The sequence below is a fragment of the Podarcis melisellensis genome (assembly GCF_964234715.1).
Source record: "Podarcis melisellensis genome assembly, chromosome: 1".
NCBI lineage: Eukaryota > Metazoa > Chordata > Lepidosauria > Squamata > Lacertidae > Podarcis > Podarcis melisellensis.
This window is the reverse complement of record NC_138528.1, coordinates 92,341,458-92,356,340: the sequence shown is the minus strand read 5'-3', so window position 1 is coordinate 92,356,340 and position 14,883 is coordinate 92,341,458. Positions and strand designations below refer to the sequence as shown.

At 41.0% G+C, this 14,883-nt stretch overlaps 1 protein-coding gene across 5 annotated transcripts; it reads left to right on the top strand.

Annotated features, from left to right (window-relative positions):
• The first annotated feature begins 36 nt into the window (after window positions 1-36).
• On the top strand, window positions 37-13,284 carry FAIM (Fas apoptotic inhibitory molecule). 5 transcript variants are annotated; one of them, XM_081921108.1, is made up of 5 exons: window positions 37-176; window positions 5,814-5,937; window positions 9,767-9,995; window positions 11,885-11,934; window positions 12,835-13,284. In XM_081921108.1, exons 2-5 carry the CDS (start codon window positions 5,827-5,829, stop codon window positions 12,979-12,981), a joined length of 537 nt encoding a protein of 178 aa, XP_081777234.1. In that variant the 5' UTR covers window positions 37-176; window positions 5,814-5,826; the 3' UTR covers window positions 12,982-13,284. The 5 variants fall into 5 exon arrangements, with proteins under 5 accessions (XP_081777234.1, XP_081777232.1, XP_081777233.1 ...); XM_081921106.1 differs by lacking the exon at window positions 37-176 and adding an exon at window positions 178-306; XM_081921107.1 differs by lacking the exon at window positions 37-176 and adding an exon at window positions 322-1,072.
• Window positions 13,285-14,883: the final 1,599 nt, after the last annotated feature.

The following is a 14,883-nucleotide window of genomic DNA, read 5'->3' as shown; positions in this document are numbered from 1 at the left end:
CCTGAGGAGAAGAGGAGGAACTGGGGAACGAGCAGCCGAGGCGCCTCCAGAGGTGGCGCTGAAGAGGGAGGCCTCCCTCGAGAGAAGGGAAGCTGCTCCACCGAGGAAGGGCGGGCGGGAGGGGGTGAGATGAAAGAAGCAGCCCGCTGACGGACAGGCGGGACGGAGCAAAGCAGGTGAGCTGCCGGGTGGAGAAAGGAAGAGGCGCTGGGCGGCCTCTCCCTCTCCTCCTCCTCCAGGCTTGGCCGCCATTTTGGGAGGGAGAGTCCGTTGCGAGCGGAGTAACGGTCTGGGAGAGCCGCGCAGGTATCTGAGGGAGAGGGAGGGAGGAGGACAGAGTCGCCGTAACTCGTCGTGCCCCGCCCCGCCATTTTATCTCCTTCTCCTCCTCCTTCGCCTGGGTTGGAGTTGTTTGTAGCGCTACGGGCCCGTCGCCCATAGATACAGGTCTTCGCCACTGTCCCCAGGAAAAAGGCCTCGCCTTCGGGATGACTCCGTGGGGTGGGAGAAAGGGGGAGGCCCTGTCACCAGCCGACATGACGGTTGGCCCGTCTCTTCCTCTCCCCCTCAATCCCAGCCCATCTACCCACCCTTTACTGTGTGTATCTTTCAACTGCCCCGGCCTAGTTAAATCCCTGTAAATCACTGAAAGCAGCAGACCGTTTGTTTGGCTCTGCCTTTATTACTCCGGATTAACAACCGCCACCCCTTGCTTACTCACATCGACTACCTGTGGCTGGAGTTCTCGCTTCGACTATAAAGGGGGGGGGGGCTGTGATTCATCCATTTGCTGATTTAAAAAGGCACCAGGGAGTTAATCCTGATTACCTGACCATTTCTGTTCCTCTTTGTACACATATGCCCTAGAGACAAACTGCATTGCCCTTAGAAAGCGAGTTCAAGGACACAAACACTATTCATGGCTCTCTTGACCCACTGTGACAACCCTTCCCTAGACTACAGACAACTTTTTTTTCTTTTACTCTGTGAGTGGAAGGATGAATGGTGGTGAACCCACCTCTCCTAGTTATTTCAGATTAATCCAGGAATAAAGAAGCATCCTCTTGCAAAGGTAATGCACACTTAGATATACATCCAACCTTACTTGGCCTGAGCCACCAAATGCAGCACATAGAGAAAGCCTGGTGATGCTTCTTCTGATACCTCTGGTGACCCTTCCATTGAAGAATCTAGAATGCTATAAATGTAGATTGAGACATATTCTCCACATGCTTTTGGTATTTGAATTTGTGGCATGGACAGGGTTTTCTCACCTCATTCCTTGAATGTTGTTGTTGGCAACATCTGTCTGCCTCTGGAGACAATGAAAGAATGCGCCTTTGGGGGTGAAGTCAAACGCTTGGAGAGTTACTGTGGCTGTAGAGTTGCTGCAGTTGGGGCAGATGAAGGAGTCTGGATATGCTATGGCATATGCACTATGACATTTTTTCTCTCTATGCACCTCCCAGCGGTCCTCAGACGTAAATAATGGTGTGAAACAGGTCTGTGTGTTCTCACCCCAACTCTCTTTGGCATATTCTTGTCCCTGGTGCTCTCATTCCTTGAAGACTGCTCAGAAATGGCAGTGAGCACAGATTGTTGCAGCCTTTCTCAGTGTGAATTGCTGGCAGGTGGGACCACATCCAGTTGGTTCTGGGCAAATCACATGGGCTGCCTGTGAGCTTCCAGGCCTAATTTAAGGGTTGTGGCTTTCTTTTTAAAAGTATTTCAAACCTGGGATATCTTGGTGAGCAGCTCTCCCGCACTTATTATAATCCAGAGGTTCCTTGAGAGGGCTGAAAATATTAAAATCCACTAGTCAAACAGTGGTGGTGTAGAATAGAACTATTAAACAAAATTGTAGTGGATGGAGATAGAGATTGGCACAATAAGCTGGCAATTACTGACATTTTTAATTGATGTCTAATCAATATCATTGCAGCAGGGAGTTTCATAGTTCAGCTTTTCTCACACTAAGTAGAGACATTGACCCTGGTGAAACAGTCTCTACATTTTAGGCAGAATTTGCTGATCCTAAGGCTCTGAAGAGGATCATATATATAATATATATCCTTCCTCTTTCCCCACTCATGCTTCTCAAATGTATTTTCCTCATCTCCAGTTGTTTCTTGTGCCCATCTCCTTCACTTGTACCCTCTTCTCATTCATTCCTCCTACCTCTTTTTACATTCTCTTTTCCCTATAACTGCTTCTGTCTCCTATCTCCTCCTCCTATTCCTATTTTATTATTGCTCTTTAAAAATGTAGGCCTTTTATCTCTTGATTTTCTTCAGGGTCTCCTCTTCAGTCTTGATTTCACACAGTGTAATACTAGATAGTTGCTTTTTTATCCTCCAGTTGCTTTTTTATCCTCCAGGAACAAAAGATGGAGAAACGCAGTTAGGATAAAATAATATGAGGCAGCAGTATCAGTGGTTTTGATTGACAGGGAGTTTGCTTAATGGGAATTTCTCTTTAATCCTTAGATTTCAGTGTCTAGTCACACACAGGTGACATTATGACATCACTGGTCTATTTTTCCAGCACTCTTATCAGTCTGTAGCTGCTAGGTTTTCACTTGCTTGCCTGCCTAGCTATATTGATATCTCCATTGTTGTCTGGCAGGTTCCAGGTAAGAGTTTAATTGCTTGCTGTTCTGTGCAGGTGGATATCCCATATGTGTGTGTGCATAGATGACTTCTCAAATAATGTTCCAAATAAGCAACCTGTCTTTAAAGCTAATTGAGATTGCCACAGTCCCCCCCACCCCAAAGCCATGTTTTAAAGTGGGTTTGCAAAAAGTCCCAGTTCGGTTCCTGGCATCTCCTGATACCAGGGCTAAAGAAGTCCTAGTGTCAGTCCAATAGGCCATACTGGGTTATTTATGTTCAGCAAAAGTCTCAATATGGGACGCGGGTGGTGCTGTGGGTTAAACCACAGAGCCTAGGACTTGCCAATCAGAAGGTTGGCGGTTCGAATCCCCGTGACGGGGTGAGCTCCCGTTGCTCAGTCCCTGCTCCTGCCAACCTAGCAGTTTGAAAGCACATCAAAGTGCAAGTAGATAAATAGGTACCGCTCTGGCAGGAAGGTAAATGGCATTTCTGTGCGCTGCTCTGGTTCTCCAGAAGCGGCTTAGTCATGCTGGCCATATGACCCAGAAGCTGTACACTGGCTCCCTCGGCCAATAAAGCGAGATGAGCGCCACAACCCCAGAGTTGGCCACGACTGGACCTAATGGTCAGGGGTCCCTTTACCTTTAAGTCTCAATATAAAGCATCACTTATCACTACATGTTCAACACTTGGGAGAGTTGTCAACCCAATCCAGAGCAATGATGTAACTCAGGTTTGTTTATACCTTCTGGCAAAACTGTCCTTTCAGGCCATCTCTTTGCTCCAAATTGTTAAAATACAACTGTCTAGACAGTATGTTTGTAAAAGTCATTGAGGGTTAATAACATAGTTGCAAAGCTGATGTAACTTGAAACATTATGAATAACTAGCAAATAAAAACTTGAGCTGTGTACACGCTAATCCATTTGTAGGACAAAAGTGTGGCTTTTCTCAATCTTGAATCATTCATGCTGGTCCTCAGCATGTTGCTTTCAATATAAATCAATTATAGATCTTGTGATCCACAAGAATGGGTGTGGTTATTGTTATGCATTAGAAGATTCTTCCCTTGATTAGGTTATTCACACTTTTTCTTCCCTGAACAAGTCTCGGGTGAATGATGAATGAAATGTTAATAGTGATCTTTGTACAGTATATGTCTGTTCACAAGATTACAGTGGTACCTCGGGTTAAGAACTTAATTCGTTCTGGAGGTCTGTTCTTAACCTGAAACTGTTCTCAACCTGAAGCACCGCTTTAGCTAATGGGGCCTCCTGCTGCCGCTGTGTCGCCACTGCATGATTTCTGTTTTCATCCTGAAGCAAAGTTCTTAACCCGAGGTAATATTTCTGGGTTAGCGGAGTCTGTAACCTGAAGCATATGTAACCCGAAGCATATGTAACCCGAGGTACCACTGTATTGGGCATGTGTGGGTACACCTCCCATTGTCAGGACCATGTACATCTGTTTTCATTGGGCACACTGCAGGATAATGCGGAAACAATCTACAATGATCTTTTATTATTTTTGGTATGAATTCTGTTTCTTAATTAGCACTTTTCAGGAGCAAAAATATATCCAATAAATCTAGACTGTGTGCAGACTATATAGAAAAAGCAATTACTCAGTCTTTAGTTATTCTAGAAAGAAGTGTTGCATACACAGCCCTAGTAAAACAATCTAGTACTTTATAAGCCTGTAGATATAAGTGATTTATATTTGCCACTACTTTGTGCACTGCCATAATGGACCGATTTATGACATTATATTTAACAGTGTTTAATCCTATAAGAATCCTAACCATAGTGTTTAAACAAGATGAAAACTGGGAAAGGATTTCTTCCTAATAAACATGGAGTTATAGTTTTCAACATCTCTTTGCTGCTGCTAGTGTTCTGCTTTTTCTTTTCTTGCTGCTAAATGGATTAAAGCCTGTTTTGATTGCTATGGCATCCCGTGATGAGAGTACTGACTATGAAGATGATGTAAGGTAAAAAGTAATCTGTGCTGTAAGAGGTCTGGGAAAGCCTTCCCAGATGTTAATAGTGATAGGATTTGTGCTATCTATATAGTTTAAATACCGGTAGTAGGCTTACTGTAATATGCATATAAGATGAGTTACCGGTAATTTGAGATGCAAACAGAATTTTAACTTGAGCTGTGCTTTCATTCTTTATATTTTAGGTTGCAAATACTGGCCAAGAAAACTATAAAAAGCACTATTTCATCTAGAATTATACTTGGTTTGATAAAGTTGATAGTCTTTACTTGGACTTAGCTATTTTAACTCAAGTACAAGTTACTCATTCTACATGCCTATTTTATAGTTTTGTTTTTCATCTTTAAATTTTTTGTCTGATATTTATAATGCATATAAAATGAAATAATTTTTAAAAATATGAAAAAGCACTATTTCTGGGTTTACTACTAACCTTGATTACAGTGACACAGATAACAATTGAAGCCGGTTCAAAAAGTTGATTTATTTAAGGGGATCTATTTGATAAAGGAAAGCATTATTTAAATAGTTTTGGGTGCAATACACTTCGACTTTTAATGCAGTAGAGATGTCTACTAGCGGAAGAGGGGAGACAATGTTTCTGATTTCCCCCTGCAAACCACCATGCCACCTTGCACACTGATTTGGAGAGTTATCCAGCTCTAAGGAGCTGGTTTTCAGGAGGCTGGAGGATGATCAACAAAATTGCCTCCTTATGTCCCCTATTAGTGTATGTCTGTGTTAGATCAAAAGCCTTTCTAGAGTCCAAGGGTCCAAAATAGGGTCCAATCCTATTTGTATTTGTCAAAGTAAATGCCCACAAAAAAAAATTAGTTCAGGCTGTCTTGTGATCTGAGTATTGTTCCATTTCTAATATAATTTGATTATTGTTGTGTTCCTTGTAGCTTAGAATTTGGGTGAGGAGGTAAAGACTACCTAAATAAAAACAACACTACAGGATTAAGGCACCATTGGATAGGTTTTCAAGGGCAAGTGGAATGTAGCCTTTAGTATCCCTCTTTCCAAAGAGGTCTCACAAAACCTGAGGACAATATTTGGAAGCTGTTCAGAAGCAGATTTAAGAATAAAGATCTGCTTGGGGTATGGCGTATACATGTGCAGATTTTTGTACATACCTAAAGGGGATCTCTGAATTGTGGACTACTTATTAATCATTTGTATTTAAACATATATTCTTGCAGCTACCTGGACAGAATGACGGACCTAGTGGCTATCTGGGAAGTAGGTTTAAGTGATGGCATCCACAAAATTGAATTTGAACATGGGACCACCTCAGGAAAACGTGTTGTGTATGTGGATGGAAAGGTAGGATTCTTACATGAAAAGCACACAGTATGAAAAACAAACAGTGAGTTTTTTATATCAGTAAACCTAGTTAACCTGGTTTACCAAACAATAGTCCTTAAGAGGTTATTTTCTGTGAAGTTTGTTAGATTAAATTTATGTCACTGATCTGTAATGTGGATTTAAAGTCTTGGTCTAAAATCTAAAACATGTAGTGGAAAAGCACTCGGTTTTTCTGCAGAAGATATTCTACTTTTCTTAAAATATTAGCAGTGATAGCAATAGTGCATTAGCTCCTTGGAAAGCACATCCCCTCACACTCCTGGGCTCTTCCTCCTTCTGCATTTGCTTTTCCCCCGGAACAAATGGAAGTGTACTGTGATGTTTCCTTCTGTTAGAGATCCTGGAAATTGAACTACAACTCATATAATCCCCAGCCGTGGCCAAAAATTATGGGGGTTGCAGCTCCATTCAGTTTTTATTATATGAAGTAGAAGGAGGCATTGCAACATAAATGCTGGTTATGTCTCTTTTATTTGGGGAAGAAAATCAAGCAATGGGGAAAGAGGGAAGAGGCAAGGAAGTCTCTCCAATCCAAGGAGTTGCTGCACTACTGCTACCATCTTGCTTGGCCCCTAATGTAAATCTTTGCTCTGGGATGGGCTGCTGGTGAATGGATATGTTCACATATAGAATCAGGACAAGACGTCCACTCAACATGGGCTGTGCTTCCTGCTTTGATTCTTCTCACAGAAACTGAGCAGGAGACTTTGACTTTCTGGATGCCCCTATTCCTGTGATATCCCTAGTAATAAGTATATGGAGAGCTCCAGCAATAAAGCTGTTCTCTGATACATGCCTATCTGTTCTGCCAGGATGTGGTTTTCCATATGATATGAGAAAGAAAGCTTAGGCTTTGCTGAAAATCCAAACAATATAATGGTGAAACTTCTACCATAAGGAAAAAGGCCTTAAGGCCTTATCACCATAGTTCTCTTGGTATGTAAGTCCATGCATACTTGTCTGAAAGCACAGTCATTTCCCCCTTTAAATTTTAATAGCAACACCCAAAAAATAAAAGAGATGGGCAGTGATCTGTGGTACAATGTATGTACTTTGCTTTAGCTGGTTTTGCAGTATCATTTTGCTTGCATATATACATGTTTTCTGTAATCTGTATAGATCCAAACACAGGTTAAAAAAAATTTCAAAAATGATTTCTAAGCAATAGGTGAGACAGTCCTCATGGAAAGTTTCCTTCCCTATCTGCCTCTGCTGTGAATTTTTCTGCCATTGCAAACTGCCAAATGCTTATCAAACCATCTCCCCAGCACAAAATCCTCCTTGCTTTTCCAGTAATGAGCAGGTTTTTTTGTAAGCCGCTATTAGGAGATGAACTATTATACCAGCAATTTTCTCTACCCCATAAATGACAGCAAGGCCAATCTTGAATCCATATTGGCCTCCTGTTGCATTTATACCAGAGACTGCCTGCCAACACTTCTTTTCCCATGAGAATTCCCACCATAAATGTGTTAAGTGACATTCTGTCTAAAAGTAGGGCAACATGCCCCTATTAATGTGATATAGGTGTACAAGGGCTAGGTGCCATCCATGAATTAGCTTTGGCGTTAGGTCCCTTTAGCATTGATAATAATAATGATTATTGTTAATTAAATTTGTTAGTTGCTTTTATCTTGCCTAAGACAACCCAAAGCAGCTTACAAGCAAACAAAAATGCCCACATAGATACAATGGCACCTCGGGTTAAGTTCTTAATTCGTTCTGGAGGTCTGTTCTTAACCTGAAACTGTTCTTAACCTGAAACACCACTTTAGCTAATGGGGCCTCCTGCTGCTGCTGTGCCGTTGGAACACGATTTCTGTTCTGATCCTGAAGTAAAGTTCTTAACCTGAAGCACTGTTTCTGGGTTAGCGGAGTGTGTAACCTGAAGCATATGTAACCTGAAGCGTAGGTAACCCGAGGTACCACTGTACATTAAAACCAAGGTGGGGCAGGGGGGACAAAGCAAAACGGTACTTCCTGGTGTGTGTCAAAATACCTCATCCAGTTGCTCTGTTGTATTACCTTCCCTTGTAATGTAACACTTTTATTAAACTGAAATGTGTACTTGAGATCAAGCTTTCTTTTTATGATAGATAGATAGATAGATTCTTTATTGTCATTACACAAGTGCAACATTGCACAAGTGCAACGAAATTGGATGCCATCCCTTAAAAAACAACAAAAGCAAAACAACAACAACAACCAAACAAACCACATTCCAGCCACACCCACACCCACACCCATCAAACTCCCAGGTCACACTATCGAGTTACAGCATTCAAAAAGGCCACAGCTCTTGGATAGAAACTATTTTTCAGTCTATTTGTCCTTGACTTGATGTTTCTATATCTCCTGCCAGAAGGCAGTAGTGCAAACAGACTGTATCCCGGGTGAGATGAATCCTGCAGGATGTTGTTTGCTTTCCTAAGACAACGGGAACCGTACAGTTCTTCCAAAGATGGGAGAGGATGACCAATAATCCTTTGGGCTGTGGTTATGACCTTCTGGAGCACCTTCCTCTCCCTAGCTGTACAACTGGAGAACCAAGCACAAATACAGTATGTGAGAATGCTCTCTATGGAGCCTCGATAGAAGGACACCAGCAGTCTCTCACTCAGATTGTTCTTCTTTAAAAGTCTGAGGAAATAAATTCTCTGCTGGGCCTTCTTCACCAGAGCAGTGGTATTTGCGCTCCAAGTCATGCCCTGATCTATAGTCACTCCCAAAAACCTGAATTCCGCCACCCTCTCCACCCGTTCCCCGTTGATATACAAGGGCTGAATGTCCGCCTTTTTTTTCCTGTAATCCACCACCAATTCCTTGGTCTTAGCCGTATTAAGAGCCAGATTGTTCTCTCCACACCAAACACAGAGCCGCTCCACCTCGTCCCGATAGGCGGACTCATCCCCTCCTGAAATGAGCCCCACCACCGTAGTGTCATCAGCAAACTTGATGATTTTGTTGCTGGAATAGATGGCTGTACAGTCATACGTATAGAGAGTATAGAGCAGGGGACTCAACACACAACCCTGTGGTGAGCCGGTGTTAAGGCTAAGGGCTGTGGACATATGTGACCCTACTCTAACCCTCTGAGAACGTTCTGACAAAAAATCCAAAACCCAGAGACAGGTGGAGTTGGAGAGTCCAATCGCCTCTAGCTTGGACACCAGTCTATGGGGGAGGATAGTGTTAAAAGCAGAGCTAAAATCCACAAACAGCAGCCTCACATAACTCCCCGGCTGCTCCAGATGGGACAGAGCAGCATGGAGAGTGGTGGTGATAGCGTCTTCTGTGGATCTATTTGCCCTGTATGCAAACTGATAGTTGTCAAAAGTTGATGGAAGACAGGAAATAATGTGACGGCGCACCAGTTTCTCAAAACACTTCATGATGATTGGAGTCAGTGCAACTGGTCTGTAGTCATTCAAACTACTGATTGTGGGTTTTTTAGGCAGAGGAACAATAGTTGACGACTTCAGGCAGGGTGGGACAATAGACTGGTGTAAGGACTTGTTGAAGATCTTAGTAAAGACCCTCGCCAGCTGATCCGCACAGCCCTTCAACACCTTTCCAATGATGCCATCAGGTCCAGCAGCCTTCCTCGGATTCACCATCCTCAATACCTGTCTCACCTCGTGCTCCTCTACAGTGAATGAGGGGCCCCTATGGGCTGGTGGCTGTAATACCATCTATGTAAACAAACAGAAAGCTATGTGATGTTTCCTTTTTTCAGTACTGAAGCAAATATATATGTTGACATCAGTGCTATTTTTTTTCTCTTCAGGAAATAATGAGAAAAGAATGGATGTTCAAATTAGTGGGGAAAGAGACATTTACTGTCGGAACATCTAAAACAAAGGCTACTATTAACATTGATGCTGTCAGTGGCTTTGCGTATGAATATACCTTGGAAATTAATGGCAAGAGCCTCACAAAATACATGGAGAACAGGTCAAAAACAACAAGTACTTGGATATTACACTTGGATTGTACAGATTACAGGGTTGTATTAGGTAGGTTATTCTTACATAGTTCCATGTTTGCCTTTTGTATGGTCCCATATATTCCCATATATTTTGTTTAGTCATGCTGTGGTGCCGTTCCAAGAGCACTGATTTTTGTTGTGACTCCTTTATTTGAAACAAACTATAAAGCAAATATCTCATTGGACCTTATCCTGGAGAGCTCTGAGTATCATCAGATCCTCCTGGGAATTAGTGAAGGGCCTTTTTGATATGGAAAAAAACATATGAACACTTCAGTATGTTTTAGTAATCTGAGTTAGTGATCATTTTACCATTGGCTTGTTTATTAGTGGCACTGGATGACATTTGCATGTTATGCTAAATTGGATTACAGTGGTACCTCGGGTTAAGTACTTAATTTGTTCCAGAGGTCCGTACTTAACCTGAAACTGTTCTTAACCTGAAGCACCACTTTAGCTAATGGGGCCTCCTGCTGCTGCCGCGCTGCCGGAGCACAATTTCTGTTCTCATCCTGAAGCAAAGTTCTTAACCTGAAGCACTATTTTTGGGTTAGTGGAGTCTGTAACCTGAAGCGTATGTAACCCAAGGTACCACTGTACTTTCAAAGTTCTCTCCTTCCCCAACCAACTGATTTAAACTCTGACCCATTGTTCCATATTTATTTCTTAATGCGTACTGAAGATGAAGAAGATTATATACTCAATCACAGTTATGGTTACAGTTACTCTCCCCCCCCCCCCTTGATTGATTTGGAAATCTTATTGACTTTTTACTACTTTATTTCTCAAAAGCCAGTAAACATATATTTAAAAAATAATAATTCTTCCTGCCATGCAACATCAGGAGAAGGGAGAGCACACAAGCCCCAATGCTTGTCTCAATATTCTTATCTCTCTTTAAAGTATGCCCTGCACCATCTAACTTGTTCAAGTGCATAGCTAGCATTTACAGAGATCTGGGAATGCTACTAACCCATGCTCTGGTAGAAGAAGAAAAATGACAGCCTCACACCTGTATTTCCCTGCCCCCTACAAGCACTATGAGAACCCTGAACATTACATCCCATATTTTCTCTTTACAAAACACAATAAGGTGAGATTAGTCGGTGGCAACCCCATAGGTAGATTAACACACCCCTTGTTAGGCTCCAACATGTCCATTAGGAAGAAAAACCTCATGTTATCATAATCTTACTGGCTTGGACTGTGGCTGTACAAAGCATTGTCTTCATCACTCTAGCTAAGGTGCAAAACTACACTTGATATAGAGCTCATCCACACTTTTCCTTCACCTGTATTCTGATCATATTGTGTACTAATTGGTTGCCCTGCAACTGAGAGCTTTTATCATTGTCCCACAGTTGTGCCTTGCAAAAATCTGATGTTACCCATTGAATCAGCTATGCACAGAAAATCTGAAGGGAGATTTTGCTTAACTGTGGTTCAGTTCAGTGGATAAGATTGGATTTTCACAAGACACAGGCATGGAACAGCAAGAAAGAGTGTGTTGAGAATTTAAAATTGCCTGTCTTTGTGCTTTTGGACACTTCCTGGGTGGTGATTTAAAAAATAAAAGATGTATGCAGCATAATAGAATCAACAAGCTGGAAGGCTGGAACAAAAACACTAAAGAGAATGCCTACTGGGATGAAAGGGAAAGACCAAAGTTGCTCCTCATATACAGATTCAAATACATGCAGGTGTGGATTACTGTGGTCTAATTTGAATGGAGAAGAAATGAATTCGTAGCTAAATAATGGCTGAAATTGTGGACAAGCCGTAAATCAAAATTAAATATAAGATACAAAATGGGAAGCCTTGGTCTGGACATATCTGACATGCATACGTTATACTAAATAGTTTTTAAGATAAGAAAATGTTATGATTAAGTGACAGTCCTTTTATTTTTTTTAACAGAAAAAGACACAATGGATGTTTGGTGCAATGGTAAAAAAGTGGAAACGGCGGTACGTAACCATAGATATTCCAAAATGAAAACTTTTAAATTAAAATGTACTAAAGTTACAATTAAGAGATGCATATTCAATGTTATCCACACCCCCTCCATAAGTGAATAATTTGAACTTGGTTTAAATACCCTTAAAAGCAAGGAAATGTACACTTGACCAGTTCCTTCTTTCACAGAATTGTAGAGTTGGAAGGGACCTCAGGCTCAGCTACTCCAACCCCCTCCTGTGCAGAAATCTCAGCTAAAACATCCAGAACAAATGGCCATCCAGCCTCTGTTTAAAAACCTCTAAGGAAGGATAGTCCATCATCTTCCCAGGGAGTCCATTCCAGGGTTGACTGAAAGACTTTTAAATGAGGGAACAATTTTAAAAGCTACTCACTTATAGAATGGTATTTAAGTGTTTTGAAGTGTTATTCAAACATAGGAAAAATTTATTATCTTGTCTTTGTGACATAGACTACACATTAGGCCACCAGTGTGCGATAAATTTCCTCCATAGGAAATGGAACAATTAAACAGTTCATTCACTTTGGAATTTATAAAACTTGGGAACAGAGCATTGGTCAGCAATGTAACCTTTAAAATCTAACCAATTTCATGACAGTCTAAGCCCGGTGCTGCTCTGTGAAGTGCATTGTGATGATTTTGAATACGTTTGCCTGTGTATCAGAACCTGTGGCCCTCCTGATGGAGCTGAACTACAATTCGCATCAACCTCAGCTCACCTGGGCATTGATCAGGGAGCTGTATGGGAGTTGTAATTCAGTAACATCTGGAGGGTTACAGGTTAGCCCCCCTTGCTTTTAGAACAATCTTTTGGTGGTTAATGAACAATTAGAGTATTTGAATACATTTGATCACCTGTTCAACATTTATTTTTCCTTTTTTGTACCAGGGAGAATTTGTAGATGATGGGACAGAAACACATTTCACCATTGGAAAGCATAACTGTTGCATTAAAGCTGTCAGCAGTGGGAAAAGAAGAGAAGGAATTCTTCATATGCTTGTTGTAGATGATGAAGAAATCACAGCACCTTTGTAATCGCTTTCCATTATTCTGACTATTGCAGATACAAAGATCAGGGATTTTCAATTGCTGTGGTAATTGATTACTTTAATATATACTTTAATATATACTTCATGGTATATTCAGTTTGTGCTGTTCTTATTTTCTAGCTGTATATGAATTTATTGAAGGACCAAATGAGAATATGATGTCTTTTTTGTAAAAAGAATTTATATATTAGAACACTAAAGAGGAACTTTGACCAATGTAGAAATTGTTTACATGGAAAATTTTAATAAGTGCAGAATAAAACACAGTAGTGAAATTTGTTCATTTAAATGTTAGAATGTCATATTCTTTTTATATCCTCTTTAAAATAAGTGTGTTGCATCCTTAGAAAACTGGAATGTATAACTAATGAAGTGTTTTCTTTCAGTAAGCCTTTTTACAACTTTGCTTATCAATAATACTTGAACCATGTCTGCATGGGTTGCCTTTTTCCTGCAGCTTTCTGCTGAGCACAAGTGCCCAGCTATGACCTGCTCTGGGAGCCCCATGTGTCTCTCCCATGTGTAGATCCAGCCAGTCCTTCCCTTAACTGGTACCCCGTGTACTTCCAGCCTGAGCACAGGGGCCTAGTGAGTAGTGAGTGATGTGGCTGCATCTACATATGGGAGGCACAAACGCCATTCATATAGTGGGGCACTTGCAGCAAGGAAAAGTAGTCCATTGAGCTGAATGATCTGCTCCCATGCATGCAACAACACAAGGGAGGATGAGACATGTTGTGCATTTTCAAAATCCAGTGTTTGCCTTTAGGAAATTTTAAAAAATAGATGCAAGAATAAATATGCTGGGGATTTTCTGTAGCAGACTGGAAGTTTCAGGTGACTGTGCATATTACATAGTATTGAACTACTGAAATCTTTAAAAAGGGGGCAAGCAAACTTCAGGCTTGAGAAAAATGAAATCTCACTTGTGCTCCAAAGTCTACCACATTCCAAAATAGTGGCTGGACATGGTACACCATACACTTGTAGCACAATCTTATGAATATTTATTTGGAAGTCAACCCAATGAGTGAAGTGCAGCTTTTGCTTGCTCAGGAATTTGTTTCTAGTGCCTGCATACACCTACACATCCTCTCTCACATACAACTGGCTTGCTTTAAAGCTTTCTTTGTTTTCAGCAGCCAATTTTTGGGGGAAGACACTTAGTTGTTGCTAAGCGGGGAGCCTTTTATTGGTTGTTGTTAACTGAGATTACAAACTTTGTTGGATCTGTCAAATAAGTCAAGAGACCTACCAGCAGTGTTTTTTTCTGGGAGTACTCACCCTTAACAGATTCTTTTTTGGGGGGGACACATTTATAAAGATGCCCCCTATTCAAAAATGCTATTGCCAGATGTTCAAGAATCTACTAAAAGATGGAAACTATAAAACCTCAAAAGATGGTATTATTTCAAAGGAATCTTACTATTTTTAGTATCTCTCACACACCAGCTATTGCCTCCTTTAGCTAATGCAACAAAGGTAATGTTTAAGGATCATAACCTATTAAAAGGTCATTTATAATATTTGCCTCCCTTTAATCCTAAGAATTTGGGTCATATGTTCCAATGTAGTTGCAGGTAGTCTTCACCCCATATCCAAAGCATGTATGCAATGGCATAGAGAAGGAGCTGAATGTTACACTGGCATTTAGTGGTACAGCTGATAGAAACATGGTATTTATTGTGGATTTTAAACCAACTGATTTAATAGCACTTAATTCAATAAACCATCAAAGACATTCTAGAAATACAAAGTTACTTGTAATTTTCTGAATTTTTAAATTTCTAAAAGCAGCATCTCTGGCACTTAGACAAAAGCTGATCCTGAACTGCATGAAGCACTTGCTATTATATTCTTGTACAAAAAAAACCCAAATATTTCCAGA

What these genes read in the sequence shown, in the direction of transcription:
- FAIM (XM_081921105.1), top strand. Translation starts at nt 4,559, where the DNA reads ATGGCATCCCGTGATGAGAGTACTGACTATGAAGATGATGTAAG. An exon ending in AGATTACAGGGTTGTATTAG is followed by an intron (nt 9,996 to 11,884) that starts GTAGGTTATTCT and finishes TTTTTTTAACAG; the next exon opens with AAAAAGACACAATGGATGTT. An exon ending in GTAAAAAAGTGGAAACGGCG is followed by an intron (nt 11,935 to 12,834) that starts GTACGTAACCAT and finishes TTTTTGTACCAG; the next exon opens with GGAGAATTTGTAGATGATGG.